Source organism: Coregonus clupeaformis, unplaced genomic scaffold (genome assembly GCF_020615455.1).
Source record: "Coregonus clupeaformis isolate EN_2021a unplaced genomic scaffold, ASM2061545v1 scaf0781, whole genome shotgun sequence".
Taxonomy (NCBI): domain Eukaryota; kingdom Metazoa; phylum Chordata; class Actinopteri; order Salmoniformes; family Salmonidae; genus Coregonus; species Coregonus clupeaformis.
This window is the reverse complement of record NW_025534236.1, coordinates 49012-67500: the sequence shown is the minus strand read 5'-3', so window position 1 is coordinate 67500 and position 18489 is coordinate 49012. Positions and strand designations below refer to the sequence as shown.

General features: G+C 46.7%; 1 protein-coding gene across 1 annotated transcript in view; it reads left to right on the top strand.

Moving 5' to 3' along the window:
* Positions 1 to 18489, top strand: part of LOC121585895 (protein MMS22-like) — a 37916-nt gene that overhangs the window by 5835 nt on the left and 13592 nt on the right. The window contains exons 10-17 of the mRNA XM_041902202.2: positions 175 to 237; positions 337 to 456; positions 675 to 910; positions 8017 to 8523; positions 14517 to 14713; positions 15031 to 15181; positions 15639 to 15778; positions 17875 to 18020. Of these exons, the coding sequence (XP_041758136.2) occupies positions 175 to 237; positions 337 to 456; positions 675 to 910; positions 8017 to 8523; positions 14517 to 14713; positions 15031 to 15181; positions 15639 to 15778; positions 17875 to 18020 (1560 nt within the window). The remainder of the gene's footprint in view (positions 1 to 174; positions 238 to 336; positions 457 to 674; positions 911 to 8016; positions 8524 to 14516; positions 14714 to 15030; positions 15182 to 15638; positions 15779 to 17874; positions 18021 to 18489) is intronic.

The following is an 18489-nucleotide window of genomic DNA, read 5'->3' as shown; positions in this document are numbered from 1 at the left end:
TGGCAGATTTTTCTGAAATATGTCCTCCATTTATAGTTGAAACAGTCAAAATTCTGATTTGTCCTGATCACACCCCCTGTTAAGATGAAAGACAGGCTGCAATTTTGACTTCTTGCCATGCTTATTAGGTTGTATGTTTTTGTTGGTAATATAATGTATGCTCTGGTCTCACAGAAACAGCTGGAGGACAACTGGAGTTTTGTGGGTGAGCTGCTCAAGTCCACCTGTAACCCTAAGGTAGGCTCTCGCTCAAAGAGGATATGTGGGTTATGGATGGGAGCATGGTTTCTGTGTACAGTTATAATTAGTTTGTTCATTGATCTGTGAGTGTTGCAGGGAGCGCTACAGGAGGATCAGATCAGAATGCACGTCCACTGCTGCCTGAGTCTGTCTCTGCTATGGGAACCTAACAGTAGCACTGTCACCACACTCTGGGAGTACTACAGCAAAAACCTGGTAAGGAAGAGCTCTAACACACCACTCTAAAACATGGATAATATGTAATGAATGATGTGTATGTCTGTTATTATATACAGCAGAATTATGTGCCCAATAATCCCCCCCCTTTGGGACAATAAAGTTGATCATATCATGTTGTACTCTTATCTCTCAATTAATGTTGGATTGAGAAATATCCCATTTACATTCTCCCCTCCGTCTCCCCCTCTCTCCAGAGCGGTTCGTTCACAGTGCCCTGGTTAGGGGTGTCGGGGCTCGGCAGCGTGAGCAGAACCCCCCTGGCCCTGTTGGACCATGCCCGGAGCTGCTGCTCCCCCTCACCCCTTCACTCCCCCGGCCACACCCAGCTGTACCGCACAGCCAACTCCTTTCACATCTTCCTCAGAGTGCTGGCTCTCTACCTGGCCCAGGAGAACGCAGGCTGTGACCCCTGGAGGCAGATCAAGGGCAGGTGAGGCGTGTGTGTGTGTGTGTGTAGGGATGGGTAACACGGAGGGGTACAGAAAAGGAGGCCAGTTAAACCCCTAAGGTACTCTTTAAATGGAGCTCAATTGGTTTAGTTCAATATTATGTTGATACGAAATACTGTCCCCTAAGGGGGGGAGGGAGGGCGGTGAAGATGACAGGTGAGTCCACACTCACAAACGTGACTCTTGACGTGTGTGTGCGGATGTGTGTGTGCCTGCCAGGTGTGGCACAGCCCCTCTCTGAGGCTTTGCTATTTGTGTCTCAGGAGGAATCTCCACCTGCATCTCCTCTCCTCCCAGCAGAGACCAGCCTAGTCCCACTGAGCCCCACATAAAACCCACAGCTGCTTCCCAAACTCCCCCAGCCATGGCTCCACCTTTCTGGGGAGACCAAAGACGATAAGCCCATCCAAGCCCATGGATCCCAACATCAGAACGTGGCCTGGGACGGGCCCGGCTGGGCGCCAGCGAGGAGGATAAATCCGCCTAATGACTTCCCTCTGTCTGGAACGTGCTCAGCCGCTCCGCAGACATGAAGGCTAATTAGCTAACGAGCATGGCGGTTAATTCCCCTTAACGAAGCCGTGTTGGTTTCCAGCACGGATGGGGGTGGGTGGCGGCAGGGAGGATGCTGGCAAGGACCGGACTGGGCTGGGCCTGGTCCAGATTAGAACACCCTCTCTCCCACTCTCTCTGCTCCAGTTCCCTCGAGAAGAGCTGGGCGTGCTTACGGCGTTCCGGCAACGTTACGGCAAAGTTCCCGCTGGCTGGCCCGGCTCCGTGGGAGGCCTGTGGTGGCTGCATTAATGGGATCGACTGGGAGAGCGCTGATCTCTTATGCCAGGAGTCGTGAGCATCTGCTCGCCTCCGGAAAAAGCTGTCCAGGATAAACAAACACACATACACACAGACTGTCTGTCTGTCTGACAGACAGAAAACACAGGATAAAGCCTCTGCTGCCTCCCAACCTGTTACAGCCTAACTGTATATCCATTTCCCACTACTGTTTTTCTCTAAATGGATCTCCCTATCTACCTTCTGTCTCTTTTTCTCATCTTTTTTCTTGGCTCTTCCTGCCTTAGGTTATTTCTCTACATGGATACCATCCATACACCACCTCTCTCTTTCTCACCACTCTCTCTCCCTGTAACATGTAGCAGAACTTTAGAACCAGTCATGGTTAGGGCTGTTACAGTGACCATATTACCGCCACACCGGCAGTCACAAGTAATGACTGCAGTCAAATTCCACGTGACCGTTTAGTCACGGTAACTAGGCTTCTCCAAGCTCTGATGCTGCTGATGGTCATTAGTAGCCTACCAAACTTGCTAACTGCCTGGTACTCTGCACTCTATTGTCCCTCTAATCACTCTGACATCAATGCAAATGTAATTGAAAATCAAATCAAACATTTCATGAGAGCTCATGTTGCATAACATTTCTACAGGCTATGCAATTGCGTGGGAAAACAGAGTTTTGATGGCCTCTATTAAAAAGAGGAGGATCCCATCAGCTTTCAATAGGCTAGGCCTACTATATTTATTTCTCACGTTCCTAATATTAAGCACATTGCTTCGCTTTACAACAGGAATATAGCCTACCTGGCTGGCATGAAAATGAACCACGGGAAAAGCGTCCTCCATTCGCTATTTAAGTGCATAGATTACATGTATTTTTTCCCCCTGCCCCTATTCCAGAGACAGGTGCATGATAATGGTCCATTCTAAATCAAAACTAATTTCACACATACACTACCAGTCAAAAGTTTGGACACACCTACTCATTCAAGGGTTTTTCTTTATTTTTACTATTTTCTACATTGTAGAATAATAGTGAAGACATCAAAACCTATGAAATAACACATATGGAATCATGTTGTAACCAAAAAAGTGTTAAACAAATCATGATATGTTATATTTGAGATTCTTCAAATAGCCACCCTTTTGCCTTGATGACAGCTTTGCACACTCTTGGCATTCTCTCAACCAGCTTCATGACGTAGTCACCTTGAATGCATTTCAATTAACAGGTGTGCCTTCTTAAAAGTTAATTTGTGGAATTATTTCCTTCTTAATGCGTTTGAGCCAATCAGTTGTGTTGTGACAAGGTAGGGGGGGTATACAGAAGATAGGCCTATTTGGTAAAAGACCAAGTCCATATTATGGCAAGAACAGCTCAAATAAGCAAAGAGAAACGACAGTCCATCATTACTTTAAGACATGAAGGTCAGTCAATGCGGAAAATTTCAAGAACTTTTGAAGTTCCTTCAAGTGCAGTCGCAAAAAACATCAAGCGTTATGATGAAACTGGCTCTCATGAGGACCGCCACAGGAAAGGAAGACCCAGAGTTACCTCTGCTGCAGAGGATAAGTTCATTAGAGTTACTTACCAGCCTCAGAAATTGCAGCCCAAATAAATGCTTCACAGAGTTCAAGTAACAGATACATCTCAACATCAACTGTTCAGAGGGGACTGTGTGAATCAGGCCTTCATGGTCGAATTGCTGCAAAGAAACCACTACTAAAGGACAACAATAATAAGAAGAGAACTGCTTGGGCAAAGAAACACAAGCAATGGACATTAGACCGGTGGAAACGTGTCCTTTGGTCTGGAGTCCAAATTTGAGATTTTTGGTTCCAACCGCCGTGTCTTTGTGAGACGTATTATTTTTATTATTACGTGGTGTGGGTGAGCGGATTATCTCTGCATGTGTATTTCCCACTGTAAAGCATGGAGGAGGAGGTGTTATGGTGTGGTGGTGCTTTGCTTGTGACACTGTCTGTGATTTTATTTAGAATTCAAGGCACCCTTAACCAGCATGGCTACCACAGCATTCTGCAGCGATACGCAATCCCATCTGGTTTGGGCTTAGTGGGACTATCATTTGTTTTTCAACAGGACAATGACCCAATACACCTCCAGGCTGTGTAAGGGCTATTTTACCAAGAAGGAGAGTGATGGAGTGCTGCATCAGATGACCAGGCCTGCACAATCCCCCGAACTCAACCCAATTGAGATGGTTTGGGATGAGTCAGACGGCAGAATGAAGGAAAAGCAGCCAACAAGTGCTCAGCATATGTGGGAACTCCTTCAAGACTGTTGGAAAAGCATTCCAGGTGAAGCTGGTTGAGAGAATGCCAAGTGTGCAAAGCTGTCATCAAGGCAAAGGGTGGCTATTTGAAGAATCTCACATTAAAAAATATATTTTGTTTTATTTAACACTTTTTGGGTTACTACATAGGTGTTATTTCATAGTTTTGATGTCTTCACTATTATTCTACAATGTAAAAAAAAAAAAGCCTTGGATGAGTAGGTGTGTCCAAACCTTTGACTGGTACTGTATATGATTTAGTATATGTAAAGACAAGATTATATTAAGAATGGTCTGATGGATGACAATATGTGGTCCTCTGTAGCTCAGCTGGTAGAGCATGGCGCTTGTAACGTCAAGGTAGTGGGTTCGATCCCCGGGACCACCCATACACAACAAATGTATGCACGCATGACTGTAAGTCGCTTTGGATAAAAGCGTCTGCTAAATGGCATATTATATTATTATATAATATCAGCCTTTCTCTTGTGAATTTTGTATTATCTATCACTTGTGAATGATGCACAGCGTGTGCAGTAAGGCAAGAAACAGCGCATGATTTATTTTTGCGACTTTTTCAAATCATAGTCACACACCTCATGTAGCCTGTTGATAAGGTTTGTATCACAACTAAAGTGGCCAAATAACTTCTTAATATTAAGCACATTCATCCGCTTTACAATCAGTGTAGAGCCTAACTGGCATACATAGGCGACACGTGAGTTTCAAGTTTGTGCTTATAACCTACTGCCGTGTGCGCATTGCTGCGCTTATAATGTGAAGAAATAGCCTAATAGTTTAGCAACATTTTAAGCTAAACGTTCTGGTTTGTTGCATCAGACTGTTATTATACCCCCTTTTTCTCCCCAATTACGTGATATCCAATTGCGATCTTGTCTTATCGCTGCAACTCCCCAACAGGCTCGGGAGAGGCGAAGGTCGAGTTAAGAACCGCGCTTCTTAACACCCGCCCGCTTAACCCGGAAGCCAGCTGCACCAATGTGTCGGAGGAAACACTGTTCAACTGACGACCGAAGTCAGCCTGCAGGTGCCCGGCCCACCACAAGCAGCCGCTAGAGCGCGATGAGCCAAGTAAAGCTCCCCGGCGATGAGCCAAGTAAAGCTCCCCCGGTTGTGACACAGCCTGTCATCGAACACGGGAGGCTGCACTACTCGGGAGGCCCAGCCTCGTTGCTTTCAAAAGGTTTTTTGATGCTAGTGGTTGTATTAATTTGGGATCTATCGCATCCCACAACTGTCCCAGAGTATTTTGAATATTTATTTCTCACACAAGACTAGTTGACCAATAGAATAGGTCAATTTTTGTATTATGGGGGATAGTAAATTGACATAGGCTAGTGCTTTTGCTGTTCGATAGGCCTACTCATCTTGTTGGCTGACAAAGTAAATGTGGACAGTTCTTCTTACATCTTCAATATGCGCCTCGGAATTCGATAAGAAGGACACACGCAGTTGTGTCCCCAATGTGTCTGTCTTCACTTGTAGCCTACTTTGGAGCTGAGATGCCTGTGAGAAGGACCCAATCACGTGACTGGTATTGGCTAATAAGAATTGATTGGCAGCCAGGAGAAGGGAATTATGATTATTATATTCAGCCCACAATGGCCACTTTGGCTGCAAAAGGCATGGATTTTTTTAGGGGTTATTGCGGCCACACAAGGGGAATGCCGCAGGGAAATTTGATGCCTGGAGAGAATATAAGTGCTTGTCAAATCGTGATCGAGAGACTGATGGTTCCTCTGTGGAGATGGGAGAACTTTCCAAAAGGACAACAATCTCTGCAGCACTCTACCAATCAGGCCTTTATGGTAGAGTCGCCAGACGGAAGCCACTCCTCAGTAAAAGGCACATGACAGCCCGCTTGGAGTTTGCCAAAAGGCACCTAAAGGACTCTCAGACCTTGAGAAACAAGATTCTCTGGTCTGACGAAACCAAGATTGAACTCTTCGGCCTGAATGCCAAGCGTCACGTCTGGAGGAAACCTGGCACCATCCCTAAGGTGAAGCATGGTGGTGGATGTTTTTCAGCGGCAGGGACTGGGAGACTAGTCAGGATCGAGGGGGAAAAAGGAATGGAGCAAAGTACATAGAGATCCTTGATGAAAACCTGCTCCAGAGCGCTCAGGACCTCAGACTGGGGCGAAGGTTCCCTTTCCAACAGGACAACGACCCTAAGCACACAGCCAAGACAACACAGGAGTGGCTTCGGGACAAGTCTCTGAATGTCCTTGAGTGGCCCAGCCAGAGCCCAGACTTGAACCCGATCGAACATCTCTGGAGAGACCTGAAAATAGCTGTGCAGCGACGTTCCCCATCCAACCTGACAGAGCTTGAGAGGATCTGCAGAGAAGAATGGGAGAAACTCCCCAAATACAGGTGTGCCAAGTTTGTAGCGTCATACCCAAGAAGACTCGAGGCTGTAATCGCTGCCAAAGGTGCTTCAACAAAGTACTAAGTAAAGGGTCTGAATACTTATGTAAATTAATTTTTTTGCAAACATTTCATCTGTTTTTGTTTTATCATTATGGGGTATTGTGTGTAGATTGACGAGGGGAAAAAAACTATTTAATCAATTTTAGAATAAGGCTATAACGTAAGAAAATGAGGAAAATTCAAGGGGTCTGAATACTTTCCGAATGCACTGTATAGCCCAATGTTTGTATCACAACTGAAGTTGCAATAATAACTCTAAATTAAGCAAATAGGAAGACTTGTTTCTTTTGTTAACCGCTCAACACAGAATAGCCGCATGTGCGCACTCCCTCGGAAATCATTTGGAGAAAATATCCTTTGTATTTTGTTCAGCTATGTTACATTTTTATTCTTCATACTATAAAATAATATAAAATAATGCCACGGAATTCTAAGCAAATCCTGTCTGCTAAATGAACTAGTGTAGCCCACAGCCATATGGCAGATCAGGGCCTAACATATGGACAAATCAGAGTATGCTATTCTGTTCTGAAATAGACTACATTTTCTTCATATCATGTTTCTTTAGACCTGTCTAAAATAAATAATGGATTTATTGTGAAGGTGTAGGCTATATTTAATGGATTTTTTAGACTTTAAAATGTAGATGTTCCAAAGGTCTGCATCAGTGGCTTGTAGGCTATGCATGGAAGCCAGTAGATGCTAATTGTGTTTATGTTCATTAACGGTAAATTACCGTGAGACCGGCAGTTATTTGCTTGACAATCACCAGCTGCCAAAACTTCATGACCGCCACAGCCCTAGTCATGGTAGTGTTCATAATTTGTATGGGGGAGTTTCAGTGTGTGTGTGTGTTGACTTGAGTCTCTGGCCCTGTTCCTCAATATGTGCTGTATCCGTTCTAGGGGAACTCTGGATCCCTCTGGGTGCACTGCAGGGGGTGACGCGCGTGTGTGTGTGTGCGCGCGTGTGTGTGCGCGCGTGTGTGTGTGTGTGCGTGTGTGTGTGCGTATATGATCTGTCTGTATGTTTGTGTGTGCGTGCATGCATGCTTTTGTGCTTGTGTGTATGATCTGTTTGTGTGTGAGTGTATGATTTGTGTGTGTAGTAGTTATTGATCTCTAACTGGTGTTGCAGTAGATTGGTTTGACTGCAGAGAGGGCGACTTCGTGCCCACTGCTGTGTGGCTGAGTGTCTGACATTTAACATGATCTCTAAAGGCATTTGTTCACGGTGCCCGCAGGATCTAACAACGATGCGCTGGTTGTTTTTCTCACACAAACAGGCACACGCACACCTGGCATGCCTCTCATTAGCACCAGAGAAGGAGTGATGGAGCTTTGTGATGGAGGATGGGCGGTCCACTCTGATCTTGACTAGAGCAATGCAAAGTCTCAGTGAAAGATGAATAATATGAATGTCACACACTCAATTTGAACTGTGACACTACTATCTCTTCATCTTACTATGACCAATGGAAACTCATGTCCCTTATTTCTCCTCTCTCTCTCATTCGCTCTCCCCCTTCTCTCATGCTCCTCTCCAGGGTGTACTCCAAGTTCCACCAGCGGCGGATGCAGGAACTATCCGAGGCTGGGCTAATGAACTTCCTGCTGCTGTTCGTTGTGGTGGCCCGGCAGGCTGAGCTGGAGGATGTAGCCTGCCGGGCCTGTGAGCTGCTGGGCCTGCTCCCTCCGGACTCCCCCCCTGCCCAGCGGAGCCTGGTATGGAGGGGCCAGCTGGCTCTCTTACTGCTCTTCCAGGAGAGAGGTCTTGACGTGGGGGCCCAAGCTATCTGGCTGGCCTCCTCCTTCTCTCAGACAGCCAGGGAGTTCTACCTGAAGACCACGGAACCGTCTCGCCGCCTGGCCCTCTGGGGCCCCCTGGGGTCCTACCTGGAGGGCGTGGCCGAGGTGTTTGAGACGAGCGTGAGTCTCGGCCTGTTGGAGGAGAGGCTACTCAACGAGGGGTTCGGTCTGCTGCTGCCCGCTTGCCGCCAGTCGGAGCTGAGCTCCGCCCTGGGCTTTCTGCAGATCGTGCTGAGGGAGCTACGGTGAGGGAGGGGGTACAAACACTCAGCAACCCCCTGAGACACACTTAACACAAATGCCCACACACACACTACACATTGACGAGCGGACAGACATTGGCATTAGACATTGGCCTTAGACCCTACAACTAGAGCCTGGAGTTTTTGCTGGCATGATCACGTGAAAAAACTCCTGGCCCTACCTATCATTGCTGATATCTAGAAGCAGGAGACGGGTCCCCCTTGCCCCCAGCCCAGTCAGGCCCCAGTCCTGACACCTTCAAAGGCAGGAATGTGCTGTCCTCTGTCCCCCCTCCATCCCAATGGTAAACCCAGCCCATCCATTGTGTACGGAGGCCCCTTTCTGTCTCTTGGGGCCATGTGGCCCCCAGGTCACCTTCAGCAGGTGCTGGCAGAGGTCTGAGTATAGTTATGGCCCCTAGGGGCCCCTTTGCAGTCACCATGGGTATAGCGGCAGATCGTGAGTGTGTGGAGTGACTGTGTGGCGGAGAGTGGAGACGGCGTCAGGGTGAGTTCACCAGCGGGCCACGGGTGTGTGTTACACGGACGACCCGATCAGAGGTCAAAGGTTTAGAGAGAAAGGCACAGGTGAAACCGGTGTCTGTTTTGGTGAGAGAAGAAGTAAAAGGGTAGGACAGAGGCTTCAGGAGGGAGAGGGTGTCTGGTTGTATCTGAATGGACCGGACCACTACAATGTTGTTATTGTTCAGTTTGGATTACCCTGAGTCAGCGCTAATGAAGCAGTAAGCTGCCAGCAAGAATCCTCACTCACGACTTAAATGAGTGTGTGCTTGCTTTGACTCTCCTGTGTATACATGCACACACTCCCACAGACACATACCTCCAAGGTGAAACACTAAGTGTGCTAGGGCTGGGAATTGCCAGGGACCTCACGATACGATATAACGATACTTAAGTGCCGATACGCTATAAAAAATAATATTGCGATATTGTCAAAACGATACGATATATCGTTTTAACAAATCCAGATATGTAACTATAGATTTTTCCCCCCATCACTAAAGTGTCCTCTTTTAATTCAGTCCAGGCATATCTCGTTAGCTTCATTAATTCAAGAAAATTCAAGAAACTATCTCGGGGTTGGAGGGCACTCATTTGCACATTAATGGCAGACGTCGCAGAAGAGAGGAGCGAAAACTCCCAAAGGGGACCGTGTTATAGCCGAGATCACGCTGACCCATTTAACAAAATAAAAAAGCTCTCTCTCAAATTCGTCCCGCCAAATTACGCTTAATTCTCCGTCCTGGCAGTACTTGATATCTCTGTGATTAATGTGTTTTCAGTGACACAATTAACAGGTAATTATGTAGTCCTGCAAATTGTGCCTCGCCGTCATTGTTTATTAAGAGCAGAGCAGAATCTGCACACATCAAGAGAATTATCCCGCCAGAGGCTGCGACCGAGAGGTGTGTGTACGCGTGTGTGACAACCACTGACTCGGATGGCCCTCGCCAAGGCCGGCCGCCCAAAGCCAACCAGGAGGCTAATTCCTCACATTGCATTCCATCCCATGATCCTGCGCGTGGGGGCCTGAGACCCCTGTGTCGCCAGAGGGTGTGTGTATGGGACGTCTCAGTGCTACACATTCAGTATTATATTGAGGGGCGGGTGGGGGACAATTATCTGAGATCTTAATTAAGTGCTCTCCTCCGTATCTAGACCCTACGCCCCTACACCTTGGCCCTCCATTGAACCCTGAGTCTCTCTCTAAGGAGCAGTGGATGGGCATTATGGAGATGGTGCAATGCAATAGTTGTTTTTCCCTGTCATTATTTAAGGCCCAGTGCAATCAAAAATATAATTTTCCTGTGTTTTATATGTATTTCCACACTGAGGTTGGATAACACTATGTAAATGAAAATTTACATAGTGTTGAAAATTATGATAATGCCCTTTTAGTGTAAGAGCTGTTTGAAAATACCGCCTGAAATTTCAGCCTGTTTTGGTGGGATGGAGTTTTGGCCTGCCTGGTTACATCAGTTAATAGACCAATAAGAAAGAGAGTTCCAAACCTCTCAGCCAATAACAGCTAGTTTTCAGTGTTCCCCTCCTCACTCAGACCATTCCCAGACAGTCCTTGCAAAATTGTTGCTTGAGAAATTGCTCTTTGCTGAGAAGCTATTTTTGTTTATTTTTAGGGATGTGTATTTTAAATAATTTCACTATTAGAATAATATCATTAATTTTTTTCTGATATCCTTATAGTTGAAATACATGTGTTTAAAAAACTGGGGAATTGGCTTGCTGCGCAGCCTGCGCGACTTTGGAGAGAGGTGCTGCTCTGCTTGCTTGAGTTTGACCCGGGAAGGAGAAAGAGGGAGAGAGTAGCCATACAGATAGTGCCTGTCTTGACCACATCAAATCGATGTAAAGAAGCTAGCTAAGATAGCTAGCTATCTAGGCTAATTGAGGCTATTTTTCTGCGCTTCCCGTCCTTGTCTACAACTCAATTTAGATTAAACAACAGCTTACCTGATGGTTGCTCGTTGTAGCCTACTCCTTCTCATTTAACTACAGTGGGGGAAAAAAATATTTTGTCAGCCACCAATTGTGCAAGTTCTCCCACTTAAAAAGATGAGAGAGGCCTGTAATTTTCATCATAGGTACACGTCAACTATGACAGACAAAATGAGAGAAAAAAATCCAGAAAATCACATTGTAGGATTTTTAATGAATTTATTTGTAAATTATGGTGGAAAATAAGTATTTGGTCACCTACAAACAAGCAAGATGTCTGGCTCTCACAGACCTGTAACTTCTTCTTTAAGAGGCTCCTCTGTCCTCCACTCGTTACCTGTATTAATGGCACCTGTTTGAACTTGTTATCAGTATAAAAGACAATTGTCCACAACCTCAAACAGTCACACTCCAAACTCCACTATGGCCAAGACCAAAGAGCTGTCAAAGGACACCAGAAACAAAATTGTAGACCTGCACCAGGCTGGGAAGACTGAATCTGCAATAGGTAAGCAGCTTGGTTTGAAGAAATCAACTGTGGGAGCAATTATTAGGAAATGGAAGACATACAAGACCACTGATAATCTCCCTCGATCTGGGGCTCCACGCAAGATCTCACCCCGTGGGGTCAAAATGATCACAAGAACGGTGAGCAAAAATCCCAGAACCACACGGGGGGGACCTAGTGAATGACCTGCAGAGAGCTGGGACCAAAGTAACAAAGCCTACCATCAGTAACACACTACGCCGCCAGGGACTCAAATCCTGCAGTGCCAGACGTGTCCCCCTGCTTAAGCCAGTACATGTTCAGGCCCGTCTGAAGTTTGCTAGAGTGCATTTGGATGATCCAGAAGAGGATTGGGAGAATGTCATATGGTCAGATGAAACCAAAATAGAACTTTTTGGTAAAAACTTAACTCGTCGTGTTTGGAGGACAAAGAATGCTGAGTTGCATTCAAAGAACACCATACCTACTGTGAAGCATGGGGGTGGAAACATCATGCTTTGGGGCTGTTTTTCTGCAAAGGGACCAGGACGACTGATCCGTGTAAAGGAAAGAATGAATGGGGCCATGTATCGTGAGATTTTGAGTGAAAACCTCCTTCCATCAGCAAGGGAATTGAAGATGAAACGTGGCTGGGTCTTTCAGCATGACAATGATCCCAAACACACCGCCCGGGCAACGAAGGAGTGGCTTCGTAAGAAGCATTTCAAGGTCCTGGAGTGGCCTAGCCAGTCTCCAGATCTCAACCCCATAGAAAATCTTTGGAGGGAGTTGAAAGTCCGTGTGCCCAGCGACAGCCCCAAAACATCACTGCTCTAGAGGAGATCTGCATGTAGGAATGGGCCAAAATACCAGCAACAGTGTGTGAAAACCTTGTGAAGACTTACAGAAAACGTTTGACCTGTGTCATTGCCAACAAAGGGTATATAACAAAGTATTGAGAAACTTTTGTTATTGACCAAATACTTATTTTCCACCATAATTTGCAAATAAAATCATTAAAAATCCTACAATGTGATTTTCTAGATTTTTTCTCCTCATTTTGTCTGTCATAGTTGACGTGTACCTATGATGAAAATTACAGGCCTCTCTCATCTTTTTAAGTGGGAGAACTTGCACAATTGGTGGCTGACTAAATACTTTTTTCCCCCACTAACTTAATTCTGTAATTTGTATTCAATTTTGCATTGATTAGAGATCTCCCACGTTGGTTGCTACACATGGAGCCACTGTAGACAGTGCCACTTTGATTGGCCGACAATAACAACAAATGCATTAAACCCGTGTAGGCTACGGTATGTATTTTTATGGGGCGCACATCATAAAAACTACACTGAGCAAAAATATCAACGCAACATGCAACAATTTAAACGAGTTCATATAAGGAAATCAGTAAATTAAAATAAATTCATTAAACCCTAATCTATGGATTTCACATGACTGGGAATACAGATATGCATCTGTTGCTCACAGATACCTTTAAAAAAAGGTAGGGGCGTGGATCAGAAAACCAGTCAGTGTGACCACCATTTTCCTCATACAGCGGAACACATCTCCTTCGCATAAAGTTGATCAGGCTGTTGATTGTGGCCTGTGGAATGTTGTCCCACTCTTCAATGGCTGAGCAAAGTTGCTGGATATTGGCGGGAACTAGAGCACACTGTCGTACACGTTGATCCAGAGCATCCCAAACATGCTCAGTGGGTGACATGTCTGGTGAGTATGCAGGCCATGGAAGAACTGGGACATTTTCAGCTTCCAGGAATTGTGTACAGGTCTTTGCGACATGGGGCTGTGCATTATCATGCTGAAATATGAGGTAATGGTGGCGGATGAATGGCACAACAATGGGCCTCCGGATCTCGACACGGTATCTCTGTGCATTCAAATTACCGATACAATGCAATTGTGTTCGTTGGCCGTAGCTTATGCCTGCCCATACCATAACCCCACCACCACCATGGGGCACTCTGTTCACAACGTTGACATCAGCAAACCGCTCTTCCACATGACGCCATACACGCTGTGCCATCTGCCCGGTACAGTTGAAACCGGGATTCATCCGTGAAGAGCACACTTCTCCAGCACGCCAGTGGCCATTGAAGTCGGTTATGACGCCAAATTGCAGTCAGTTCAATACCCTGGTGAGGACGACGAGCACGCAGATGAGCAAACCCACAGTTTCATCAGCTGTCCGGGTGGCAAGTCAGTCTCTGTGTGTGTGTGTTAGTGGTTGCATTTGGGGGAGGGGTTAAGTGGGGTCTCTAATGGTGTGTGTGTGTACAGCTATAAGAAGCGGCAGTGGGGAGGATTAAGTGGGGTCTCTGACTATGTCTTGTACAATGAGGCTTGATGGGTGTGAAAGGCCCATTCCGCCGTAGTAACGAGGCTAATGAATTCAGACTTTAATCGATTGTCTCAGCTCTCTCTGGATTAGATGCAACCTTGCTGGAAGGCGCAGGCAGAGGTGTGTGTTTGTGTGTGTGTGAGAGAGAGACGTTTTGGGAGTGCAGGGGGAGCTGGGGGGGTACCAGTACTCACCCCTGCCTCCCTCCCCTCCATCCCTCTCTCCCTCGCTCCATCCGGGCGAATGAGGGGACAGGAGGATCATCTCCAGTCTAAATGAGATTACAGCTCCTTCAGCTGCTTATCTGGGCTAATGCCAGCCGCCGTGGGGCCAAGCAGGCACAGAAACAGCAGCCAGAGCCCAGCCTGTGTACAGGGGATCAGCCCCGCTCTGCTCTGCCCTGCCCCGCACTACCTAATCCCCCCCAGAGATGGGAAGAGGGAGAGAGCGAAGAAGGGGGATGGAGAGAATGTGAAAGAGAGGAAGGGAGCAGAGTATAGATAGGGATGCAGGTGGAGAGGTGGTGTGAAGGAGAGGGAGATACTGTGTTTCTGTTGAATAATGATGTTATTGGTGTGTGCGTCCGTGTGTGTGTTTCTCTCCTGTGTGTGTTTGTGTGTGCGTGGGTGTGTTTCTCTCCTGTGTGTTTGTGTGTGTGTCCTACAGGAGGGTCCATCAGCACAATGTCCAGCCTGGCCACACTGCATGCCCCCCCGGTGCCTGGCCGCCTCCTCCCAATGCCAGCGTGGGTAAAGAGCGCCACCTAGCGGTGGCAGCAGCTCTCTGGGCCCACTTTTTCCCCTTCCTCTGCAGCCTGCGCCTTTCCAACACCCCTCATGCCCAGCTGGCTGACGCTGCCGCAGGTCAGACGCACACACTGGGAGAGGGAGAGAGTGGGAGGAAGGGGGAGGAGGATAAATGTTCACTGTGCACAACAATTTCACATTGTGGGTTGCACACACAAACAATTGTCTTTCTTATAAGATAATATACACTGTCTGCCTTTGTCTCACTGTTTCTCTCTCTCTCGTCAGTGATTTACTCTTCAACATCTTGCATCTGTGCTTTGTGTTGAGCATTCAGTGAAAAATCTTTCCGTTACAGTATGACTCTATCAAACTTCTTTGCCATGGTAGTAACCGTAAGGTAACATGGTATGAATGTTGACTCTCTTTTCCAGGTTTTACTCTGTTGGCCTTTGACCTTCCTAGCTCTGCCCCCCAAGACCTCCAGCCCAACCCCATCCAGTCCATCATGCAGTGCTTCGGCTGGGACGACATGCTGCACCCCCTGCTAGTCACTCGCTACCTGCCCCACCTGCTCCAGAACAGGTAACATTACTCCAGTACATTACCCTAGTAAGCAGGGTCTGAACTCCAATAAGAAATGCTTGTTTTTGTTTTCTGTTGCAAAACACTTTGCTACGGAGTTCACTAATGAATACGACCCGGGTGTGGTGGCACACATTGGAGAGGATCATTCTGAGAAAGTTGCTGCACAAAATCACTGACCTACAAATTCCCTTTGCATTCCAAACTACTATCCATCATGTGAGTTTATACAGATTAGCACATCTGTGTAGCGCCTTGCTCCGGTGGAACATAGATATTGAGATAAACTATATTGCAGTCAGACTGCGCAGAATCACTGATCTACAAATCACCTCGCATCCCAAATAACAACTCATTATTCAATCAAGATTATCGATTCTGCGCCTCACCTCACTTGTTGTGATTCCCTTAAACACATTTGTTGTCTGTTCTATGTCAAACTGACTCTCTTCACCAGCGAGCTGGTGTATTCAGTGAGTTACGGCTGTGGAGGTTCCGTGTCAGGCTCAGCCCAGACTCTGTCTGTGAGAGCATGGTTCCGCTGTGTTCTGCAGCAGCACATCCACAAGAACCCAGACGGCACCGACAGCAGAGCAGGTACAGAACCTCAAACTAAAACCCTGGACATCCGACCCCTCTCTCCTGAGATAATAATATGCAGTGCATTTGAAAAGTATTCAGACCCCTTCCCCTTTTCCACATTTTGTTACATTACAGCCGTACACCTTATTTGCATAAGTATTCAGACCCTTTGCTATGAGACTCGAAATTGAGCTCAGGTGCATCCTGTTTCCATTGATCATCCTTGAGATGTTTCTACAACTTGATTGGAGTCCACCTGTGGTAAATTCAATTGATTTGGACATGATTTGGAAAGGCACACACCTGTCTATATAAGTTCCCAGAGTTGACAGTGCATGTCAGAGCAAAAACCAAGCCATGAGGTCGAAGGAATTGTCCGTAGAGCTCCGAGACAGTATTGTGTCGAGGCACAGATCTGGGGAAGGGTACCAAAACATTTCTGCAGCATTGAAGGTTCCCAAGAACACAGTGGCCTCCATCATTCTTAAATGGAAGAAATTTGGAACCACCAAGACTCTTCCTAGAGTTGGCCAACTGACCAAACTGAGCAATCGGGGTAGAAGGTCCTTGGTCAGGGAGGTGACCAAGAACCCGATGGTCACTCTGACAGAGCTCCAAGTTCCTCTGTGGAGATAGGAGAACTTTCCAGAAGGACAACCATCACTGCAGCACTCCACCAATCAGGCCTTTATGGTAGAGTGGCCAGATGGAAGCCACTCCTCAGTAAAAGGCACTTGACAGCCCGCTTGGAATTTGCCAAAAGGCACCTAAAGGACTCTCAGACCATGAGAAACAAGATTCTCTGGTCTGATGAAACTCTTTGGCCTGAATGCCAAGCTTCACGTCTGGAGGAAACCTGGCACCATCCCTACAGTGAAGCATGGTGGTGGCAGCATCATGTTGTGGGGATGTTTTTCAACGTCAGGGACTGGTATACTAGTCAGGATAGAGGGAAAGCTGAACGGAGCAAAGTACAGAGAGATCCTTGATGAAAACCTGCTCCAGAGCGCTCAGGACCTCAGACTGGGGCGAAGGTTCACCTTCCAACAGGACAACAACCCTAAGCACACAGCCAAGACAATGCAGGAGTGGTTTCGGGACAAGTCTCTGAATGTCCTTGAGTGGCCCAGCCAGAGCCCGGACTTGAACCCAATCGAACATCTCTGGAGAGACCTGAAAATAGCTGTGCAGCGACGCTCCCCATCCAACCTGACCGAGCTTGAGAGGATCTGCAGAGAAGAATGGGAGAAACTCCCCAAATACAGGTGTGCCAAGCTTATAGCGTCATACCCAAGAAGACTCTAGGCTGTAATTGCTGCCAAAGGTGCTTCAACAAAGTACTCAGTAAAAGGTCTGAATACTTAAATGTGGTATTTCAGTTTCTTTTTTTTTAATACATTTGCAAAAAAAATCTAAAAACTTGTTTGTCATTATGGGGTATTGTGAGTAGATTGATGAGGAAAAAAACCAATATAATCCATTTTCGAATAAGGCTGTAACATGACAATGTGGAAAAAGTCAAGGTGTCTGAATACTTTCCCGAATGCACTGTATGCCATTTAGCGAACGCTTTTATCCAAAGATACTTAGTCATGCGTGCACACACTGGCCAGGCCTCACTGGTCTCTGTTCAGCAGTCAGCAATGAAAATACATCCTCAGTCAGTTATGCCACATTAAAACACTTGTAACCTACACTTCTTGTCTATTACCATATTAGGATCATTTACCATTAGTTTCCCTTTTTAAGTACCTGTGTATTTCTGTAAAGTTTTTTTCAGTGTTTTGTTGTGGAGATGTAAGTAAGTGTTTATATGTGTGGCTCAGTTGGAAAGAGTGTGGCTCTAGACACACTTAAGGTCGTGGGTTCAGGTCCCATAAGGAACTAGTACACATCCTAAAAATGGCCAGTAGGTCACTTGGCTGCATTTACACAGTGAGCCCAATTTTGATATTTTGCCCAATTATTGGTCTTTTGACCGATCAGATCTTTTGCCAATAATTGGGCAAAAGATCAGAATTGGGTTACCTGTGTAAATACAGTCTTTTGGATAAAAGTGTCTGCTAAGTGGCATATATGATTATTTATTATGAGTTACTGCCTTTTTCCAGGCAGGGCTCTGGAGGAGCAGTTGTCAGAGCTCACTAGGCTCGTATTGAGGCTCCCTGAGGTGGACTCCCTACTGCAGAGGGCTGGGCTGCAGCCTGGAGCCGGCAGCAAGCTAGAGCCCAGGCCTGCTCTGGAGATGTTCATCAAGGTACTACACACACACACACACACACAGTGTAACAGGGTAGCACCTCGTCACGCACACACTGTAACAGGGTAGCACCTCGTCACGCACACACTAACAGGGTAGCACCTCGTCACGCACACACTGTAACAGGGTAGCTCCTCGTCACGCACACACTAACAGGGTAGCACCTCGTCACGCACACACTGTAACAGGGTAGCACCTCGTCACGCACACACTGTAACAGGGTAGCTCCTCGTCACGCACACACTAACAGGGTAGCACCTCGTCACGCACACACTGTAACAGGGTAGCACCTCGTCACGCACACACTGTAACAGGGTAGCACCTCGTCACGCACACACTGTAACAGGGTAGCTCCTCGTCTAGCACACACTAACAGGGTAGCACCTCGTCACGCACACACTGTAACAGGGTAGCACCTCGTCACGCACACACTGTAACAGGGTAGCACCTCGTCACGCACACACTG